Source organism: Bos javanicus, chromosome 5, assembly GCF_032452875.1.
Source record: "Bos javanicus breed banteng chromosome 5, ARS-OSU_banteng_1.0, whole genome shotgun sequence".
Classification (NCBI taxonomy): domain Eukaryota; kingdom Metazoa; phylum Chordata; class Mammalia; order Artiodactyla; family Bovidae; genus Bos; species Bos javanicus.
In genome coordinates, this window is record NC_083872.1 from 29,232,418 (window position 1) to 29,249,122 (window position 16,705).

The 16,705-nt window shown below is 46.8% G+C and overlaps 1 protein-coding gene across 2 annotated transcripts; it reads left to right on the forward strand.

Annotated features, from left to right (window-relative positions):
* The first annotated feature begins 1,289 nt into the window (after nucleotides 1-1,289).
* On the forward strand, nucleotides 1,290-14,511 carry CSRNP2 (cysteine and serine rich nuclear protein 2). Of its 2 annotated transcripts, XM_061416069.1 has the most exons (6): nucleotides 1,290-1,375; nucleotides 6,401-6,525; nucleotides 6,762-6,999; nucleotides 8,283-8,542; nucleotides 11,507-11,803; nucleotides 13,501-14,511. In XM_061416069.1, exons 3-6 carry the CDS (start codon nucleotides 6,849-6,851, stop codon nucleotides 14,422-14,424), a joined length of 1,632 nt encoding a protein of 543 aa, XP_061272053.1. In that variant the 5' UTR covers nucleotides 1,290-1,375; nucleotides 6,401-6,525; nucleotides 6,762-6,848; the 3' UTR covers nucleotides 14,425-14,511. The 2 variants fall into 2 exon arrangements, with proteins under 2 accessions (XP_061272053.1, XP_061272052.1); XM_061416068.1 differs by lacking the exon at nucleotides 6,401-6,525 and having other exon boundaries at nucleotides 1,291-1,375.
* Nucleotides 14,512-16,705: the final 2,194 nt, after the last annotated feature.

Here is a 16,705-nt window from a genome sequence, read left to right on the forward strand (position 1 = left end):
CCTAACCAGAGTTTAAATCCTGCCATCCATCCGTTTGATAAATAAAAAGCTCCTAAATGCCAAATACCATGCTTTGTACTTGGTGCTGAGGATTCAGTAAACAAAACAACTTCTTACTCTCATGAAATTTACTCAGTTGATAAAAGACTGAAGGATAAATATATGTCAAATGGTAAATGCTTAAGAAATATAGGGCAAGGGGCTAGATACTTAGGGGAAGCCCCATTTTAGAAATATGGTTAAGGAAGGGTCTCTGATAAGGGGACGTTTGAGCAAATATTAAGTGAAGAAGTAAGTATGGGTCTAGCTGGTGAAAGAGTGTTCCAAGGGAAAAGGCCCTGAGATGAGAGCATGATTGTCCTGTTGCAAAGAATCTAGTGGGCCAGGGCAGTTAAAACAGAGAAAGGGAGGGGAAATGTAAGAGAGAAGCTGACATACAGGCTGGTGGCTGGTGAGGCGAGAGGACTCACCTATATCTTACAGGGCCTTACAGGTCAAAGGAGAGACCTGTTCTTCCATTCTGAGTGAGACAAGACCAAGACTGGTGTCCTTGGCAAATGACGTACAACATTTCGATTTCTGAGTCTTCGTTCTCGGTTTTAAAAATGAGTTGCAAAATTGTGAAGATCAGAAATCACGTAAGAAAATTTGGAAAGAAAATAATCCATCAATACACACTGAAGATTACTCTGCATTGCTTCTATTTTCTTTATACTCTGGGCAGGCTGCAGCACGTCGCGCTGCTTAAGACTTAGATCCCCTGAGCGAGGATAAGGGGGATTACGTTCCTTAGACCTGGAAGTGCGGGCCTGATGAAAGGAAAAGGGGAGTTTTAGACAAGAATCTGTTTAGTCATCGAAGATCTGGAGCTGAGGGTCTCCCCTCATCCTTTTCAAAAGGCTGCAGCGACGTCAAACTCGCTTTCCCAGGCTGCAGCGGAATCACCACCTCCTGAGTCTGTTTGCGGGAGAGTTTCGGCTCTGCGCAGGTAGCCGCCTCCAACTCCCGGCATGCCGCTGGGCGTAGGGCTAGCACGTAGACTCCATTTCCCAGCCTGCCCCGGGGCTCAGTCCGGACGTGCCGGCGCCTATAAGAGCCAGAGCGCTGCGGCCGGAGCCTATTGTTAGCCGGAGCCGGGGCGGTTCTGGGCGGCTGCTGCCGGGGGGCGCCCGAGTTGTCGGAGCCGCCCGCCCTCTGCCGCCTGCCGGCCGACCTGCCCACCCATCGTCCCTCCCCGCCCTGCCGCCCTGGGAACTCCCAGACCGTCTGTGCGGCCCCGGGACTCGCTTTCTCCTCCCTCCTTCCACTTGGGCTAGGGCGGCGGCAGCGGGGGCGGCAGAGACCATCACGGGAGGAGGCAGCTGCGGCGGAGCCGGTAATGGGCCTAGGGGTGGGGGGCGGAGGGTGCCTCCTCGTCCTTTCTCGGGATCGGCCCCCGGGCGACTGTGGAGGAGTGGTCAACCCAGAGCCGCGCGGATGGAGGGGTCAGAAATGAGGGAGGCACGGACGGCAGCGGTCGGGGGGCGGGGAGCTAGAGCGCCGCCGGGAAGGGAAAGAGTCGGGAGAGGCGTGGGAGCCAGGGGCACGGAGGACGCGGGCCCGGACTGCGGGGGCAGCTTAAGGGAGACCGACCAGCGGCTTAGAAGCCGGCAGGAATTCGGATTGCGGGTTGAGTTCGGAATGGAGTTGAGATGATGTAGGATGGAGGGAAGTGAAGGAAGGGGAGGGGGGAAATAGAAGAAAATGTGGGAGGAGTGGTTGGGAATTTGTGGGTAGCAGGCAGGAAAGGATGGGAAGCTGGGTACGGGCTGCAGACGCTCGGAGTGAGCAGGAAGGTTCGCAGGAGTCAGAGTGAAAAGGTACCCCAGCGCTGAAGGGTTCAGCGGGGGTGTCTTATGAAGGGGAACTGGTGACTGGACACGTCCTTTCAACCCAGGTTCCTGAGGTCTCCCATTTTTTTGCGGCGTTGTGTGGGAAAACGAAAGCATCAGTTGCCCTAGTTGTTAGTTGGATCTTTTTTCACAGGCCCAAACACGCAGCCGACTGCCATCCATTCCTTTTAGTACGGTCTTGATTCATCCTTTTAAAGGGAGCTAGAGTGGCAATGTGACACATACACGGTTCTTAAGTATGAAACGTTAGAAGTTATCCCCGAGAGACACAGTGCCCCCATGTCTTGCAGTTTTCAGTTCAAGGTAAATCCATCGTTAATTCAGATTTTCCTTTTCTTTTACCGACTTTCCAATTTGCCAATGTCCAGAGCCAGGAGGATGTTGATGTGTGCCAGAGTTATAAACGACTGGAGATCCTTGAGAATTCATGGGTCCTGCAGCACCATGTTCCAGGTCTCCCACAAAGATCTCATGCCCTTCATAGGATGGGAGTTTAGACACGGAAAGCCAGAACCTAACCTTGTGTCAGTGACCGGATGAAACCAGAGAGGGAGGGTTGGCGGGCAAAAGCTTCCTTGAAATTCCTAGTTTAAACAAAATGTTTTCACTTGAGCACCTTGTGAGTTCATGATCCTGGTTATCACAAGGACACATGGAGCCACAAAATTCATAGTATTTGAGGAGCAGCTCACATTGTTTTGTAAAAGGAGAAGCAGGACTGGTCATCTTATTTAGGTTGATCTTAACACTTAGCAACAAGCTTGCCTTCCTCTAATCCAGCTACACATGGTAGCACTGACATCTTACTAGAGATTTTCGGCCCTTGACCTTTAGCAGAAGGTTGGGTTCCAGTAGAGTAGAAGTGGACTGTGAGAGGTACCTCGTCTTATTTTGGACTCATTTAGGAGAGAGATTTCATTACCTAAACTCTGTCAATACATTCTGCATCCACAGAATTAGGGGAGGGGCAGTTCCTTTCTTGGTAGTCTCACATATGCTGGGTTTTGGAGTTTGAGGGCGGTTATAGGAATCCTCATAGGCCTGAAAAGGCTTAAGCTTAGTACTAAAATACATACATGCTGTAAATCTGTTTTATTTGATGCTAGCCTAATCTTTTCTATATACTATGGATCTGAATTATTTTGTATACCTTTGGGAAATGTTCAACTAGCAGAAATACTTAAGAAAAGGCAGTAAGGCATGCAGCTAGAAAGTGTCAGCTGACCTTTCATTTTAATAGCACAAAAGCTTTTATAGAGGTTTGCATTATTTTCTCCAAAAGCATTTATTCTTTGAGTTGGTCATTTTGACAGTTAACTGTCAGTTATGACCTGCATTTCCAATCTCATCTTATTTCGGTATGGGTTAAGTGCTTGGAGTATAAGTTAAAAGTGTTTTTCTTGAACCTAGGCATTGATCCTCTGCCAAAGAATAAATAGTTGAGAGAGGTGGGGATGACTGATTTCTAACTGTGGTTGGAAAGGAAGTTGAATTGATAAATTGAAAAGTGGAACCCATTGTTATTGCTGTTTCAGAGAAGGATTTCTTCAGGTCACAGTGGAAGTGGATGGGAGGTTTCTTGGTGCTCGGTGGACATCTTTATCTCACAAGTCAAGTTCACTCCGGAAAGCTGGGTTGAAATTTTAAGTTATACTGGTTCTCAGGACAGAATTTTGGGTTTTTTTTTTTCTTTTTATTTATTTTTTGATAAGAATGGGTTAATGGCAGAAAAAGTGATGCTAACATCCTGGATAGGGTGAAAAGAGCTCAGTCAGTATGCACATTACTTAGATATATAGCTATTCAGATGATTCTCAGACATTTTAAGGAAAATATTTTTCTCCCAGGTTTTGCATCTTTTTTTCTTCTTTCTTACTAGCTTCCTCCTATCATTGCCCAGAAACCTCTTTTCCAGAAATGGGAGTGAGGAAGACATAGGAAAAAAAAGAATAGAGAAAGCAGCCAGCAATTCTGGCCGCCCAGAGTGCACAAAAAGTGACCTGAAGAGAAAAGATAGCCTGGGGGCACCTGGGTTAAGACAGTGGAGGATTATATTAAAACACCATCTTGGACCAGACTCAATCACATGCAGGGCTTAAGGAGAAACATTCAGAAGGAACCCACACTACTGGAAGCAAAGGGACACCAGAACAGAGGACAAGAAAGGACAAGGAAGCACATTTGCTTCCCTGGCGGTCCGGTGGCTAAGACTGCCTTCCAACGCAGGGGGCATTGGTTCAATCCCTGGTTGGGGAACTAAGATCCCACATGCCACAGGATGCCGCCAAAAAAATATAAATAAGTAAGACTTGTTTAAAAACTTGATTTAAAAACGAATCTATTACTCAATGGACATGAGTTTGAGTAAACTCTGGGAGTTGGTGATGGACAGGGAGGCCTGGCCTGCTGCAGTCCATGGGGTTGCAAAGAGTTGGACATGACTGAGCGACTGAACTGAACTGATGAGTACCTTCAGGCTTAGGAACAAGGCACTTCCCTAGTGGCAGTATTAACTGGTTCTCAGTTAAAACTGAAGCTGGACTTCAGTCCTTTCTAAGAAGGATTTTGAGCTCAAGTCAGCTTTTTTATATGGTCAATAAGATTTTTTGGTGGGGAGGAAATGTTGAGTTCAGTGGTCAACATTGTTTTTCTTTTTTTATTTCTCCCCCATAAGTACTCCATAGCAAGGGTCTCACCTCCAATAATAGAATGAAATGAGATTTGTTAGTTAATAAGCATCTTTAAGCCCAGCTGAAATCTTAACCTTAAATAAAAGTCATGGCTGTCTCCATTCTTATCCTCGTCCTAGGAATGTCGTGACCCAAGATCATGTCCTAAGAATGTGATCTCCTAAGATGGGTAACCTGAAGAACAAAATTGATACTTTGGGCTCATTTTTAAATTTAATTACAATTTGTATCTAGGACTTGATTTTTTTATCTTTCTGGCCAGTTTATTTCAGGAGTGTGCTGGTCTGAGACCTATGAAGACAGGTTTCTTAGGTGCATCTTGTGACTTGAATTTTTATGAGCTCTGGCTAGGTAAATTAAGAAATACCTACTTATTAGGTCTGGTTGACTGTGGAGCTGAACCAAGAGCAGGCAAATTGCTTCCAAAACACAGGCTAGAAAATCAGCACTGTAGCAGGCACCTCTTACCACCACAGTGTATTCTGGGGAGTTGCTCTGCAGTCGTGCAGCCCTGGCTTTCTGGGCAGTGTTGTTATTCCTGCTGCATAATTAGCACTAGTGAGATCATAGTCTGGGGAGATTCTGGCATTACTGAGGCAGAGCAGGGAGCTTTCGCATCATCATATGTGGCCCCGGCTCTGACAGCGTTTCTGTTGAGCAGATTCATATCCTCGGGAACTCAAGTCCAAAGATGGAGGAGAAAGATCTGTCCTTGGGAAATGGACTATCCCAGACTCCTTGGTTGTGTGGCAGCATGTTGAAAACACTGCCTGCTGTAATAATGTAACCAGAGTAAATCGTCACTTCTTTGCTATTTGTCATGCCCTTGCCAGTTTCTTTATAGAGGGCAAGGTTTGTAAAGGGAAGCCTTGCAGAGAGGATGATGGTAGGTCAAGCGAGCCCAGGTTTATGGAGCAGTAGGCAATTGGGAAAGAGTCTGGGTTTCTAATCTTCAGTCCATTCCTTCCCCCCATACCAACCCAACCCCCCCTTCAGTCCATTCTTTAGAATCTAATTTGTCCTTTTCAGGAGCCTGGTGAGACACTTTACATTTGTGAAGATCTGAGTAAAGCGTTTCCCTGTCAGTGTACTTTGAAATTGAAAGCCTACAGCAGTGTTTCCCAAAGTGTGTTCCGAATCCTTTGCCCTGTAAGATACTCTAGAAACAGAGGATTACAGATGTGCGGAAGCCCTGCCTTCTGTTTCCTCTTACCCTTCACCAGGTTCTTTTAACATATTAAAAGTCTCTAAAAGGTCTTCGTAAAAGCAGTTTTCTTAAGTATTTTGACACAGCAGTCTTATTTCCATGTAAAAGCTATTAATATATTAATATCGTGTGGGGGGTGGGGTGTGTGTGTGTGTGTGTGTGTGTGTGTGTGTTAGTCGCTCAGTTGTGATGGACTGTAGCCCACCAGGGGCTTCTATGTCCACGGAATTCTCCCAGCAAGAGTACTGGAGTGGGTTGCCATTCCCTTCTCCAGAGGATCTTTCTGACCCAGGAACTGAACCTGGACATTACAAGTGAATTCTTTACCATCTGAAATTCTTTACCTGGGGGCATCAGGGAAGCCCCCCCACCCCACCCCTGTCTCCAATTTTCAGATACAATAAAAATTCAGTTGTTGTAGGAGGAAACTGAGGCACACTGACACACGCCCCCTGCCCACCCCCCCAACACCCCAGGCCTCTGTTAATTAATATCTGTGGAACTAGTTTATTTAGTGGATACAGTTTGGGAAATGCCAGGCTATATTTCCAGAAAAATAATTGGATCTAGTATAGGTTGAGGCATAGCCTAATTCTGCCTTTGATCCCCAGTCCCTCCTGCGGGCCCCGTGGAGAGCTCTCCTGGGCGAGCAGAAGAGCACTACTGTTAACCCAGGGCTAATGAAGCCTTGAGCCCAGCTGGCTTGGAACCAAAGGCCTTCACTCCACTGGGAAAGGTGCTGCCGTTACTCATCTCATTATTCGAAGAGTGATTGAGGCTGGAGGGGCTAGGGAGAAACAGAAGGAGGAGGGTGCTGACTGGAATAAGTAAAGATATGACCTTGTCTCAAGAGAGCAGATGTCCGTGCTAGTGACTCAGGGGCCTGCTTTCTGCACTTGGAGAGCTGTGTGCATAACTTGGGAGTGGTCTGTCTCAGGACTGGAGCGCTGATTCCTCTTCTCCCTTGGGCAGAATCCTAATGCACCTGGCTACCTGCTGGTGAGCAGGGGCTTTGGGGCCGACGTGGTGGGCTCCCCCAAGGAAACCCCTTTGAAACCAATGGATGCATTCACGGGCTCGGGTCTCAAGAGGAAGTTTGATGATGTGGATGTGGGCTCATCAGTTTCCAACTCCGATGATGAGATCTCCAGCAGTGACAGTGCCGACAGCTGCGACAGCCTCAATCCTCCTACAGCTGCCAGCTTCACACGTGAGTGAGCCACTCCCTCCCAGCCTGCACCCAAGTCCCCCAGGCATTGGAGCCCTTTGCAGCTCTCACCACAGCTTCTGTCCAGCTTGGGGTTTTGTCCTTAGTTGTAATCTCTCCCACTCTTAGCTCCATCGTGCTCTTTGGAGGACCTCATTGCTCTAATATCATAGACTTAAGTGGGATTTATTCTAGCTGATTTTACTTGGGCTGTGGTTTTTGGGTCCCCAGAATGGGTCGAATTAAACTGAAGAAGGAGGAGTCCAGGAGTTTACCCTTTCCCACCAGAATCCCATATAGTTCCACAAAATTGTAGCTCTAGCAAGAAGTAAATGCTTACTGCCTGATAAGGCAACTGGGGCATCTCAAGGCTTCTTAATTCTTACAGCTCAGTTAGTTTCTTGGAAGGAACTTCTGATTCTGTAAATCAGGGCTTATCTGTGGGGTAAATCTGGCCCACTGCCCATTTTTGTAAATAAAGTTTTATTGGAACACAGCCACAATACCCAGTGTCTACAGTGGCTTTCATGCTATAACAGCAGAGTTGAGTAGTTACAACAGAGACCTTGTGGCCCACAAAACCTAAAATATTTATTACCTGGACCTTTACAGAAGAAGTTTGCCATTTACTGCTATAGATCAGCACTGTCCAGGGAGGATTCCCTGCTGATCTGGTGGTTAGGATTTGGCACTTTGATTGCTGTGACCCAGACTCAATCCCTGGTCAGGAAACTGACCTACAACCCGTGTAGGCCAAACATACTACATAACCTGTGTGGTATGGCCAAAACAAAACAATGCGGTCCAAAAGAATTTTCTGCCATGACAGAGTGTTCTGTATCTGTATTGTCCAGTATGGTAGGCATTAGCCATATGTGGCTATTGAGTGCTTAAAGTGTGATTAGTGTTTACCTGAGGACCTGAATTTTAAGTTATTTCATTTTAATTACATTGTCACATGTGGCTAGCAGCTGCTGTATTGGACAGTGAAGTTGTGTAGATTGTTAAATCCTGAAAAGATTACCTACAGTTCTCTTCCTAACTGATCTCTAAAAATAGATTTTGTGGTCATCTGTTGGGCAGAAGTCAGCCAGGAGACAGTGGTATGGACCTGGTGATGGTCAAGGTCCTTTCCAACTGTGCATTTAAGGTTTGAAGATGTGGAAGGTCTCAAGGTACAAGGAGCACCTTTGGAGAAGAGTTGAGAGCCTAGATGGATGAGAAAGAATGAGGTCCTCCAACAGGCCCTCTCTGGGTTAATAAAACTTTCTGTGCTCCCTTCTCAGCCACATCCATCTTGAAGCGGCAGAAGCAGCTGCGGAGGAAAAATGTGCGATTTGACCAGGTGACTGTGTACTACTTTGCTCGGCGCCAGGGTTTTACCAGCGTGCCCAGCCAGGGCGGCAGCTCTCTGGGCATGGCCCAGCGCCATAACTCTGTACGCAGCTACACGCTCTGTGAGTTTGCTCAGGAGCAGGAGGTGAACCATCGGGAGATTCTTCGTGAACACTTGAAGGAGGAGAAACTCCATGCCAAGAAGATGAAGGTGCCTAAGGGGTCTGGGGTCTGATACTTGCCCTGTGTCAAGAAAAAGCAGAAAACCATCTAGGTCTATTGTGTTTTTCTTGTTTGTTTGTTTGGTTTGGTTTGGTTTGGGACTGTTGCCTTTGGTATGTAGAGATTCCACATCTTTCTAATGAAGAATCTCAGATTTGGAATCAAATCTCAGTCTGAGACACTATTCTTGTCTGTGGTGGGGAGTCTAGCAGAGACTCCCTAGACTTCCCTCCCCTCCCCCCATCTATCAGTGTTTAAGATTTGAAAGCCTACCTGAAGGCATTCCGGTCTGCCACCCCTGGACCCTTAGGAAGCACAGTGTTTCCATTTCTCATCAAATGATTGTCCATTGGCTTGATGCACAGAACAGGTGTTGGATCTTTTGGATCCTTTGAAAGGATGCTGCCAATTCTGTACCTCCCGTTGCTTCTAGATGATAGGTTTTCAGGTATAAACAATAGCCTTACCAAATAGTTATTTTTGATTTGTATAGTACTGGGCCTGCAGTCTGATGCTGCTCTTCAAGTTTAGGAGGAGAGTAGGGCTGGAAGACCCACCTCAGATTTCTCTTTAATAGCTCCACATTTGCTCTTTGCACCATCTGGCACGCGACAGCTGTGGTTTCTACCAGTCTGCAAAATATTGCCCCTAGAGTTCCTAATTCTGAGCTTGGAGAACACTGGTTCAGGCCTGGCCGACTTTCTTGTGGGCTCAAAGTATGCAGACCCATGTTAAAACAGGTGGCTGCATTATTTCCAGGGTCATGGGTGAAATCCTGATGATACACACAACGCAGGAAAGTGGGAGAACCAGTGACAGAGGTTGTGTATGAACTAGACCTCAGTGCTCTGTCCCTTTGAGAGCTCTGTGTCTGCTGCCTGCAGTCCACGCCTCAAACCGTACACCTGTTTTTCTAACTACAGTGACATTCAGGCTTCCCCGTCTTCTGTCTGAGGAATTCCATCACTGACCTATCACCTTTCTGCTGTTATAGCAACAGCTGAGCAAATAAACTTGTCATTTGCCATGAAGGCTTTCTTCCCTTTCCTTCTGTGTCAAGAGAACATCCTTACTTTGGACCATTTTACTCTTTTCTTAGAAATCTTTCCTATCTTTAGCACTTTATAGAAGAGGCAGTTGTTCTCAAAAATAATACATTTTGCATCTCCCATATGCCATCTAATATTTGTTTTCCCTTTGGACTTCCATCCAGAAAAACAAAAACACTGCTGCTTTGCATCAGTATTAGTACCGATAATTTTTGTAACATTTTTATTACTTTCTTTGGCCTTTTATCCATATGGAATTCATTATTAACAAATAGTATGAATTGGGAATCTAACTTAATTTTTTTTTCCCCTAAAAGAATAGACAGTTGTCCCAATACCATTTAATGACTAGAATCTTTCTCACTGATTTGAAGTGTTCTTCTATTAGGCTATATTAAATTCTCTATCTGTCTACATGGTTTCTTTCTACTGCATTTCTAATCTCTTTCCTTTGATAGGATATCAAGGAGGGGAGGGAGGTGCTTCGGAGGAGGCCAGCCCTGGTGGAATGGGCAGGAGCAATGCTCAGGTCTGCAGGAAGGCCCCTCGTAGTTGGCCTGCCTGCAACAGAAATAATGGATGTGGGGTTCCCCAGAAGCACCACTTTCTCTCATTCCTCTTCTCACCTCCCCACAAACAAACAAACAGGACAGGTTTGTAGCTTATTAGCCGGGTCTGTTGCATCACATCTCTCCCGGGAGTTATTCCTTTACCAGCATTCTTCTGAATGGCTGATGAAATGAGCCAAACCCACCAGTAGCTTGGCTTTCATCCTGCCAGTAGCTTCCAGAGCCCTGGGGATCGTGAGGCCTCATTTTCTTTACCTGAACTCTCAAGTGGGTTTTCAGAACTCATTCAGCCACAAATTGTCTTCAGCCTGTCCTTCCACTCAGATCGCCCTTCCTGCCTCTTTGTCCTTCTTAGCCAGAGAACCCAGATTCCTTCCTGCAGAGTACACGCAGTATTATATTTGCCACCCTACCTCACATGCAGCTTTCCTTGGAAACCAAATAAAAAGGATTAGAAGGGAGAAAGAGGGAGTTCCCTGGTGGTCCACTGGTTAGGACCTCAGCGCTTTCACTGCTGAGGGCCCAGGTTCAATCCCTGGCCCAGGAACTAACATTCCTGAAGCCATGCAGCATGGCCAAAAAAAAGGAAAAATAATATTTCTTTTAGGCCATGGGAAGTGAGGGCTTTCTTGATAGCCATTGATAACTTGCTCACTTTTTGTCCTCCCCATAAAATGAAGCTCTTCTGTGTGTGCTCAGATTATTACTTAGACTGTGAGGATTCGGGTTCATTGACAAAGACATGATAGGTAGTCTTGTACTACACTTTAACGTACTCTTCCCAGAATTGTGGTTTTGGGTCCTTCAGAGTGCAAGCTAACAGGTGTTTTGCAAGGCTGTTTACAGCCAAGGAATATCCATCCATTGAAGTGCCTTCTCTTCGTCCATGTATTAGATGGCAGGTTGGCTGAAGTAAGGGGTAGAAGGCTGCAAATGGAGGGTATAACTGTGGGGGAAAATTATCTTCTGGGGGGGAAGGTGAGACAGATTTGGAGAAACTGAGCCAGAAAGCTGATGTCCCTTGTGTTGACGGGCTGGTGTTGGTGCTACATAGGCTTCCTGTTCTCCTGCTCTAGATTATTCTCTGGACTGACTCTCTCCAGTATGGTAGGCACTTGCCATACTAGTGGCTATTTATACTTAATTAAAATGAGATAAAGGTTGAAGTTCAGTGTGTTTACCGTGCTCAGGAGCCACATGTGCGCCGGGACATGCCGCGTGGACGTCTGCATTGTGGCAGCAGCTCACTTGGCCTGACCTGCTCTAGTTGTGCCCGGTGAGGAGGCTCCTGCTGATCCGCTCTGGCACCTGACCTTCCTTCCTGTCTCTTGGCAGCTGACCAAGAACGGAACGGTGGAATCGGTGGAGGCCGACGGCCTGACGCTGGATGATGTTTCAGATGAAGATATTGATGTGGAAAATGTGGAGGTGGATGATTACTTCTTCCTGCAGCCTCTGCCCACCAAGCGGCGACGTGCCCTGTTACGGGCTTCTGGGGTCCACCGCATCGATGCTGAAGAGAAGCAAGAACTTCGAGCCATCCGCCTGTCACGGGAAGAGTGTGGCTGTGACTGTCGACTGTATTGTGATCCAGAAGCATGTGCCTGCAGCCAGGCTGGGATTAAATGCCAGGTCAGTCCTCTCTGACCTGTGGTGGCATAGTGACCATGGTAGCATAGTGACCATAGTGTGGTCACCTGATCACAGGTAACCTGTGACCCCTGGCACCCCAGAGTCAGGGGTGTTGTCTGGTGTGGGTGCCAGTGAATGTGGCGGGTCCCTGTGTAGGGAGTAGCACTCACCATTCTATAGCCCTCCTCTACCGACCAAGAAAACAAGTATGGCAGGATTCTTAGGCTGTGGAGATAGGGATGATTTTTTTTTTCCTGTGTCTCTCACCTCAGAGATGATAAGAAGCAGTTGTCAGCACCTGGAGGAACGGGATTAGTAAGTTTTACATTTAGTAGCTGTCCTTAAATACTGACTTGTTCCTTGTAAACAGAAGCAAAGAACTGAGGTAGGCTTTAGGTTTTATCTTACAAACACTTGCTCATGGTACCACTAGTCCATTTTTGTAAAAATCAGAATAGTCCTCAGAATCTGTAACTCAGGATCAGATTTGGGCTGAAATCCACCGCATCCTTAAAGATAGCATCGTTTCCCAGAGAGCCTCTGACAAGAGACAGTTTGGAAGACAAATCTCAACTGGAAAATGGCAAAGAATATTTATCTGGAACCTGTATACTGAGGCTATCAGTTCTGAGTCCTTGGGGTAGAATGTATCCTAAGCTTTTCTTATTTTCGGGTTGGTATCACATAACTATAACAGGTCTGACCAGATAATGCTTTTCAGACTAAGTGCCATAACGAATTGGTCTGTTACACACAAAGCTGAGGTTAGTTCTAAGAAATGGACTTTTCCCAAAAACTGGAATGGAGAGTTCTGGAAGTTGATATCATAGGAAGACCCTGTGTATTTGTCCATACTTATTGTCTATTCGCATTTTTATTTTTGGTATGGGTGGGGTTTTTTCAACTGGAGAATTCAAAGGGGAGAGGAGGAGGTAGAAAGCATGTCTTTTCCAGATATCCCTGGTGTGTAAGTCTTGATGACTGCTTGCAAACCAAACTGGCCAACCATCAGGGGAAAATGAAGCAAGGAGGGAAAACGGGCCATTATTTTGTTTGAATCATCACTCTAGCATCTTAGCCAACAGAGGCACTTGTGCCTAGTTTCCCAAGAATGTATTGCCTTAGACTGGCTAGGTCTTCTACGTCCTTTTCCATCCCTGTCGTCAAAGAACAGGATTGGGCCCTGGCCTTTTGTTTTCTTAATAAAGTAGGTAAGTTATGGAAGAGTCTCAGGGGTCCCTGCATTTCGTTTTCTTTGAGAATTGTCAGCTTTCAGAGAGTTCTCTCTGGACTTGTAACTGGAAGGGCTCTTTGACATGATCTTTGTTTTTTTTTTGTTCAGAAGAAACAAAGCCCTAGGAGAGAGATGACTTTTCTTGAGGTCACACTTACTAATTAGTGGCTGAGCTGGAATTAAAAGGCAGGTGGTGTGGTAGCTCACAGGGCAGGTTATTTTTTTTTTTAAGGCTTTTAAACTTTGTATTTTGTATTGGGGTATAGCCAATTAGCAATGTTGTGATAGTTTCAGGTTAACAGCTAAGAAACTCAGCCACACATATACATGTATTCATTCTACCCCAAGAGGTTATGTTTTGAATCTGCTGTTTCTCTTCTAAGAAGATCTCAAACTCTGACTCCCTGTGTCTGCCAGCTAACATCTCCTATCTCATCTGGCCTCAACCACCTTGTCTTCTCAGGTGGATCGCATGTCCTTTCCATGTGGCTGCTCCCGGGATGGCTGTGGCAACATGGCTGGGCGCATTGAATTCAATCCAATCCGGGTCCGGACTCATTACCTCCACACCATCATGAAGCTGGAGCTGGAGAGCAAGCGGCAGGTGAGCCGCCCGCCAGCCCCAGATGAGGAGCCCTCTCCCACCACCAGCTGCAGCCTGGCAGCAGCACAGGGTGCGGAAACACAGGACTTCCAGGAGTTCATTGCCGAGAACGAGACGGCGGTGATGCACCTGCAGAGCGCGGAGGAACTGGAGCGGCTCAAGGCGGAGGAGGACTCCAGTGGCTCCAGTGCCAGCTTGGACTCTGGCATCGAGAGCCTGGGCGTGTGCATCCTGGAGGAGCCCCTGGCTGTCCCAGAAGAGCTGTGCCCGGGCCTCACTGCCCCCATTCTCATCCAGGCTCAGCTGCCCCCGGGCTCCTCTGTGCTGTGTTTTGCTGAGAACTCGGACCACCCGACCGCCTCGGCCGTGAACAACCCATCCTACTTGAACAGTGGGCCCCTGGTCTACTACCAGGTGGAGCAGAGGCCAGTCCTGGGGGTGAAAGGAGAGCCTGGGACAGAAGAAGGCCCACCCTCCTTCCCCAAGGAGAAGGATCTGAATGTCTTCTCTCTCCCTGTTACCTCACTGGTGGCTTGTGGCCCCACAGACCCAGCTGCCCTCTGTAAATCAGAGGTGGGGAAAACATCCACTCTAGAAGCGCTAGTGCCCGAAGATTGTAACACCGAGGAGCCTGGGAGCGAAGACTGTCGCCCCTCCTGGTCCCCCTCGAGCCTCCCCACGTGCACGGACAGGGAAGAGGGCTGTGCAGTGGAGAAGACCGCGCCGCAGAGTGCGGACAGGCCCCTGGAGGAGCCTGCCCTGGAGCTCCCTCTGGCAGTGTGACGCAGGGGCGGAGACTGCCTCGCACCCGTTCTCTATTTATTCCCTTATTTTATCTAACACCATTTCAAAAACAAAACTGTAGAAGCAGCTGCTGCTCCTATGTTATTTTATTGGGGTCACTGGGGAAAGGGTGGGAAAGGATTGTACAAGTATTTTTTAAAGGGCCAGCAGAACCAAGGAGACCAGCCCCAGCTCGATCAGGGGACAGTCTTGGGGCAGAGGAGGCTGCATCCTGAGCTTTCTGGGCGTTCGGAACAAAGAACTAGGATCTCATAGGAGGAGCTGGGTAATTCAAGCAGCAATTCACGTAGGGACCAGAACATCAGTTTGAACAGCATGACAAAGCCCCTTCCTCTCTTCTGAGCTCCAGGCAGGGTTAAGCTCACCTTCCTCAGCAGTTACTCTGATACCCCACTTTGGTGTATCATAGTAATACAGTTGGAATCGTCAGCTGGTTGAGTCTAGAGAGGGGCTGAGAGTGTCTCTGCTTCTGTACAAAACCCCTAAGATCTATAAAAATTCAACCTACCTTCCCTGACCCCCCTTATTTGGTAAATAAGTTAATATTTGACATTTTTGTTCTCTGACCTGTTCCCCACACTGGGGATTCCTGGTCTTAACTTGGAAGTGTTTCTTTCACACATTTTTAGGTACTAGAGTTAAACTTGTCTTTCCCCCGCCCCCGCTTTGTCCTTTTTCCTTTGAAGGGAAAGAGCTAGATTGGCTGGGATGTGGCATCAAGAGCTAGTCTTCCCTTTGTGTCTAACCGCAGCTCCATCAGGCAGCTTTAATCTGGGGCTCACACATCCCATGGGAGGCCTATATGGAGCATTAACCTATGTCCAGAGGAGGCAGCAGGAACAGGCTGCTGTCTGGAAAGATGACTTTCTTTGTGCTGTGCTTGCTTTTTCACCTAGGTTCTTCCCCACCCTGTTCCCCACACCTCCCCCCCAAAAATTAAGCTTTAAAGGAATGTAGGATGTGGCAAGTTCACCAACTAGTGTTTTTGTGTTACCTTTCTTGTTTTTCCCTTTTGATCTACCCTCCTGATCCCTCTTGGATATACAGGGTTAGAGTTCTTACATTCACGTACTGTTCCCAAGAGCTGCAAATGCTTATTGGCTTCCTCCATCTTGATATATAAAGATTGGAAGCCAAACCAGTTCCTAAATGCTTCCTGCAGCTCCCAGGTTCTAAGAAGTCAAGTTCTAACTGTAACTTTTGAGGTCTATAGAGTGGAACTCAGATTCTGTTTGTACCTTTATTAGGGGGGACATGGTTCCTGTTCTCTTATGTCCAGTTTATGTTCCAGGATGTGCTCCACTGAGCACTGAATTCTTTTCACTAGCAGTTACCACTGCCTCTGTTTTCATTTTTTTTTTTTTTAAATGGCTCTTTTGCCTCTGTTTGAAAAGGGAGGCAGTAGGGAGCAAAATACTCTAGCATCCTTCACATCATGCTTCATTACTGGTATGGTTTATTAACCAGGAAAAGACAAAGTACAAACCTTTTTTTTGTTTGGTGGAGGAGGTAACTGTTCCTACTTATTTTGCTTATAAAGCCTTTTCTTGTGGTATGTTAAAGGCCCCAGTGTCTGAAAGCAATCTTTATGTATGTATATCACAGTAGCATTTCACCTATCAAACCTAAACTGAGCCTGAAAGGCCTTATATTCAACACGGATACATCCTTTTAACTTATTCTGCCTCTCCTGTTCATTCCTGTTTTTGCTGGTTTTACATTTGGAGGTGAATTAATAAGCCATAGGCCCTTATCTCTCTCCTCTAGGCTCGCAAAAGAGTCGAGAGTCCTAAGCACCTGTGAAATAGGTGCTATCCTCAACTGAGCTACACTCCGCCACCTTAGACTGGTCCCCTCAGATATAAGATTGAAGTTTAGTTGGGAATTTGACTCTCAAGATGAATCTTTCTAGAAGTTTGTGTCAGAAGGGGAAGGTGAGTGCTGTATCTTCCCTCCTTAGGAGGGCTCCAGCCTAAGCTAGGAAGTGGATTCACCTGTTAATAAGACATTTGGGATCAGACCAAAAAGCTCAAACTAATTAAACTCATTGCCAACCCCCAAGATAATAAATCCCTCCCTTCATTAACTACAGTTCTGACTCACCTGTCCCAATGTTTTAAATGCTAAATATTAACATTAACAATCTTGTCAAGCAAAGGGCCTTTTATGCAACCTAGTCCATCTCATTTCTGGTGCTACCTGAGCTGGACAGACAGAATTACAGCGCATGGTTGCTAGAAAGGCTAGGCTGCTGACCACA

What these genes read in the sequence shown, in the direction of transcription:
- CSRNP2 (XM_061416069.1), top strand. Translation starts at nt 6,849, where the DNA reads ATGGATGCATTCACGGGCTCGGGTCTCAAGAGGAAGTTTGATGATGTG. An exon ending in TACAGCTGCCAGCTTCACAC is followed by an intron (nt 7,000 to 8,282) that starts GTGAGTGAGCCA and finishes CTCCCTTCTCAG; the next exon opens with CCACATCCATCTTGAAGCGG. An exon ending in AGGCTGGGATTAAATGCCAG is followed by an intron (nt 11,804 to 13,500) that starts GTCAGTCCTCTC and finishes TTGTCTTCTCAG; the next exon opens with GTGGATCGCATGTCCTTTCC.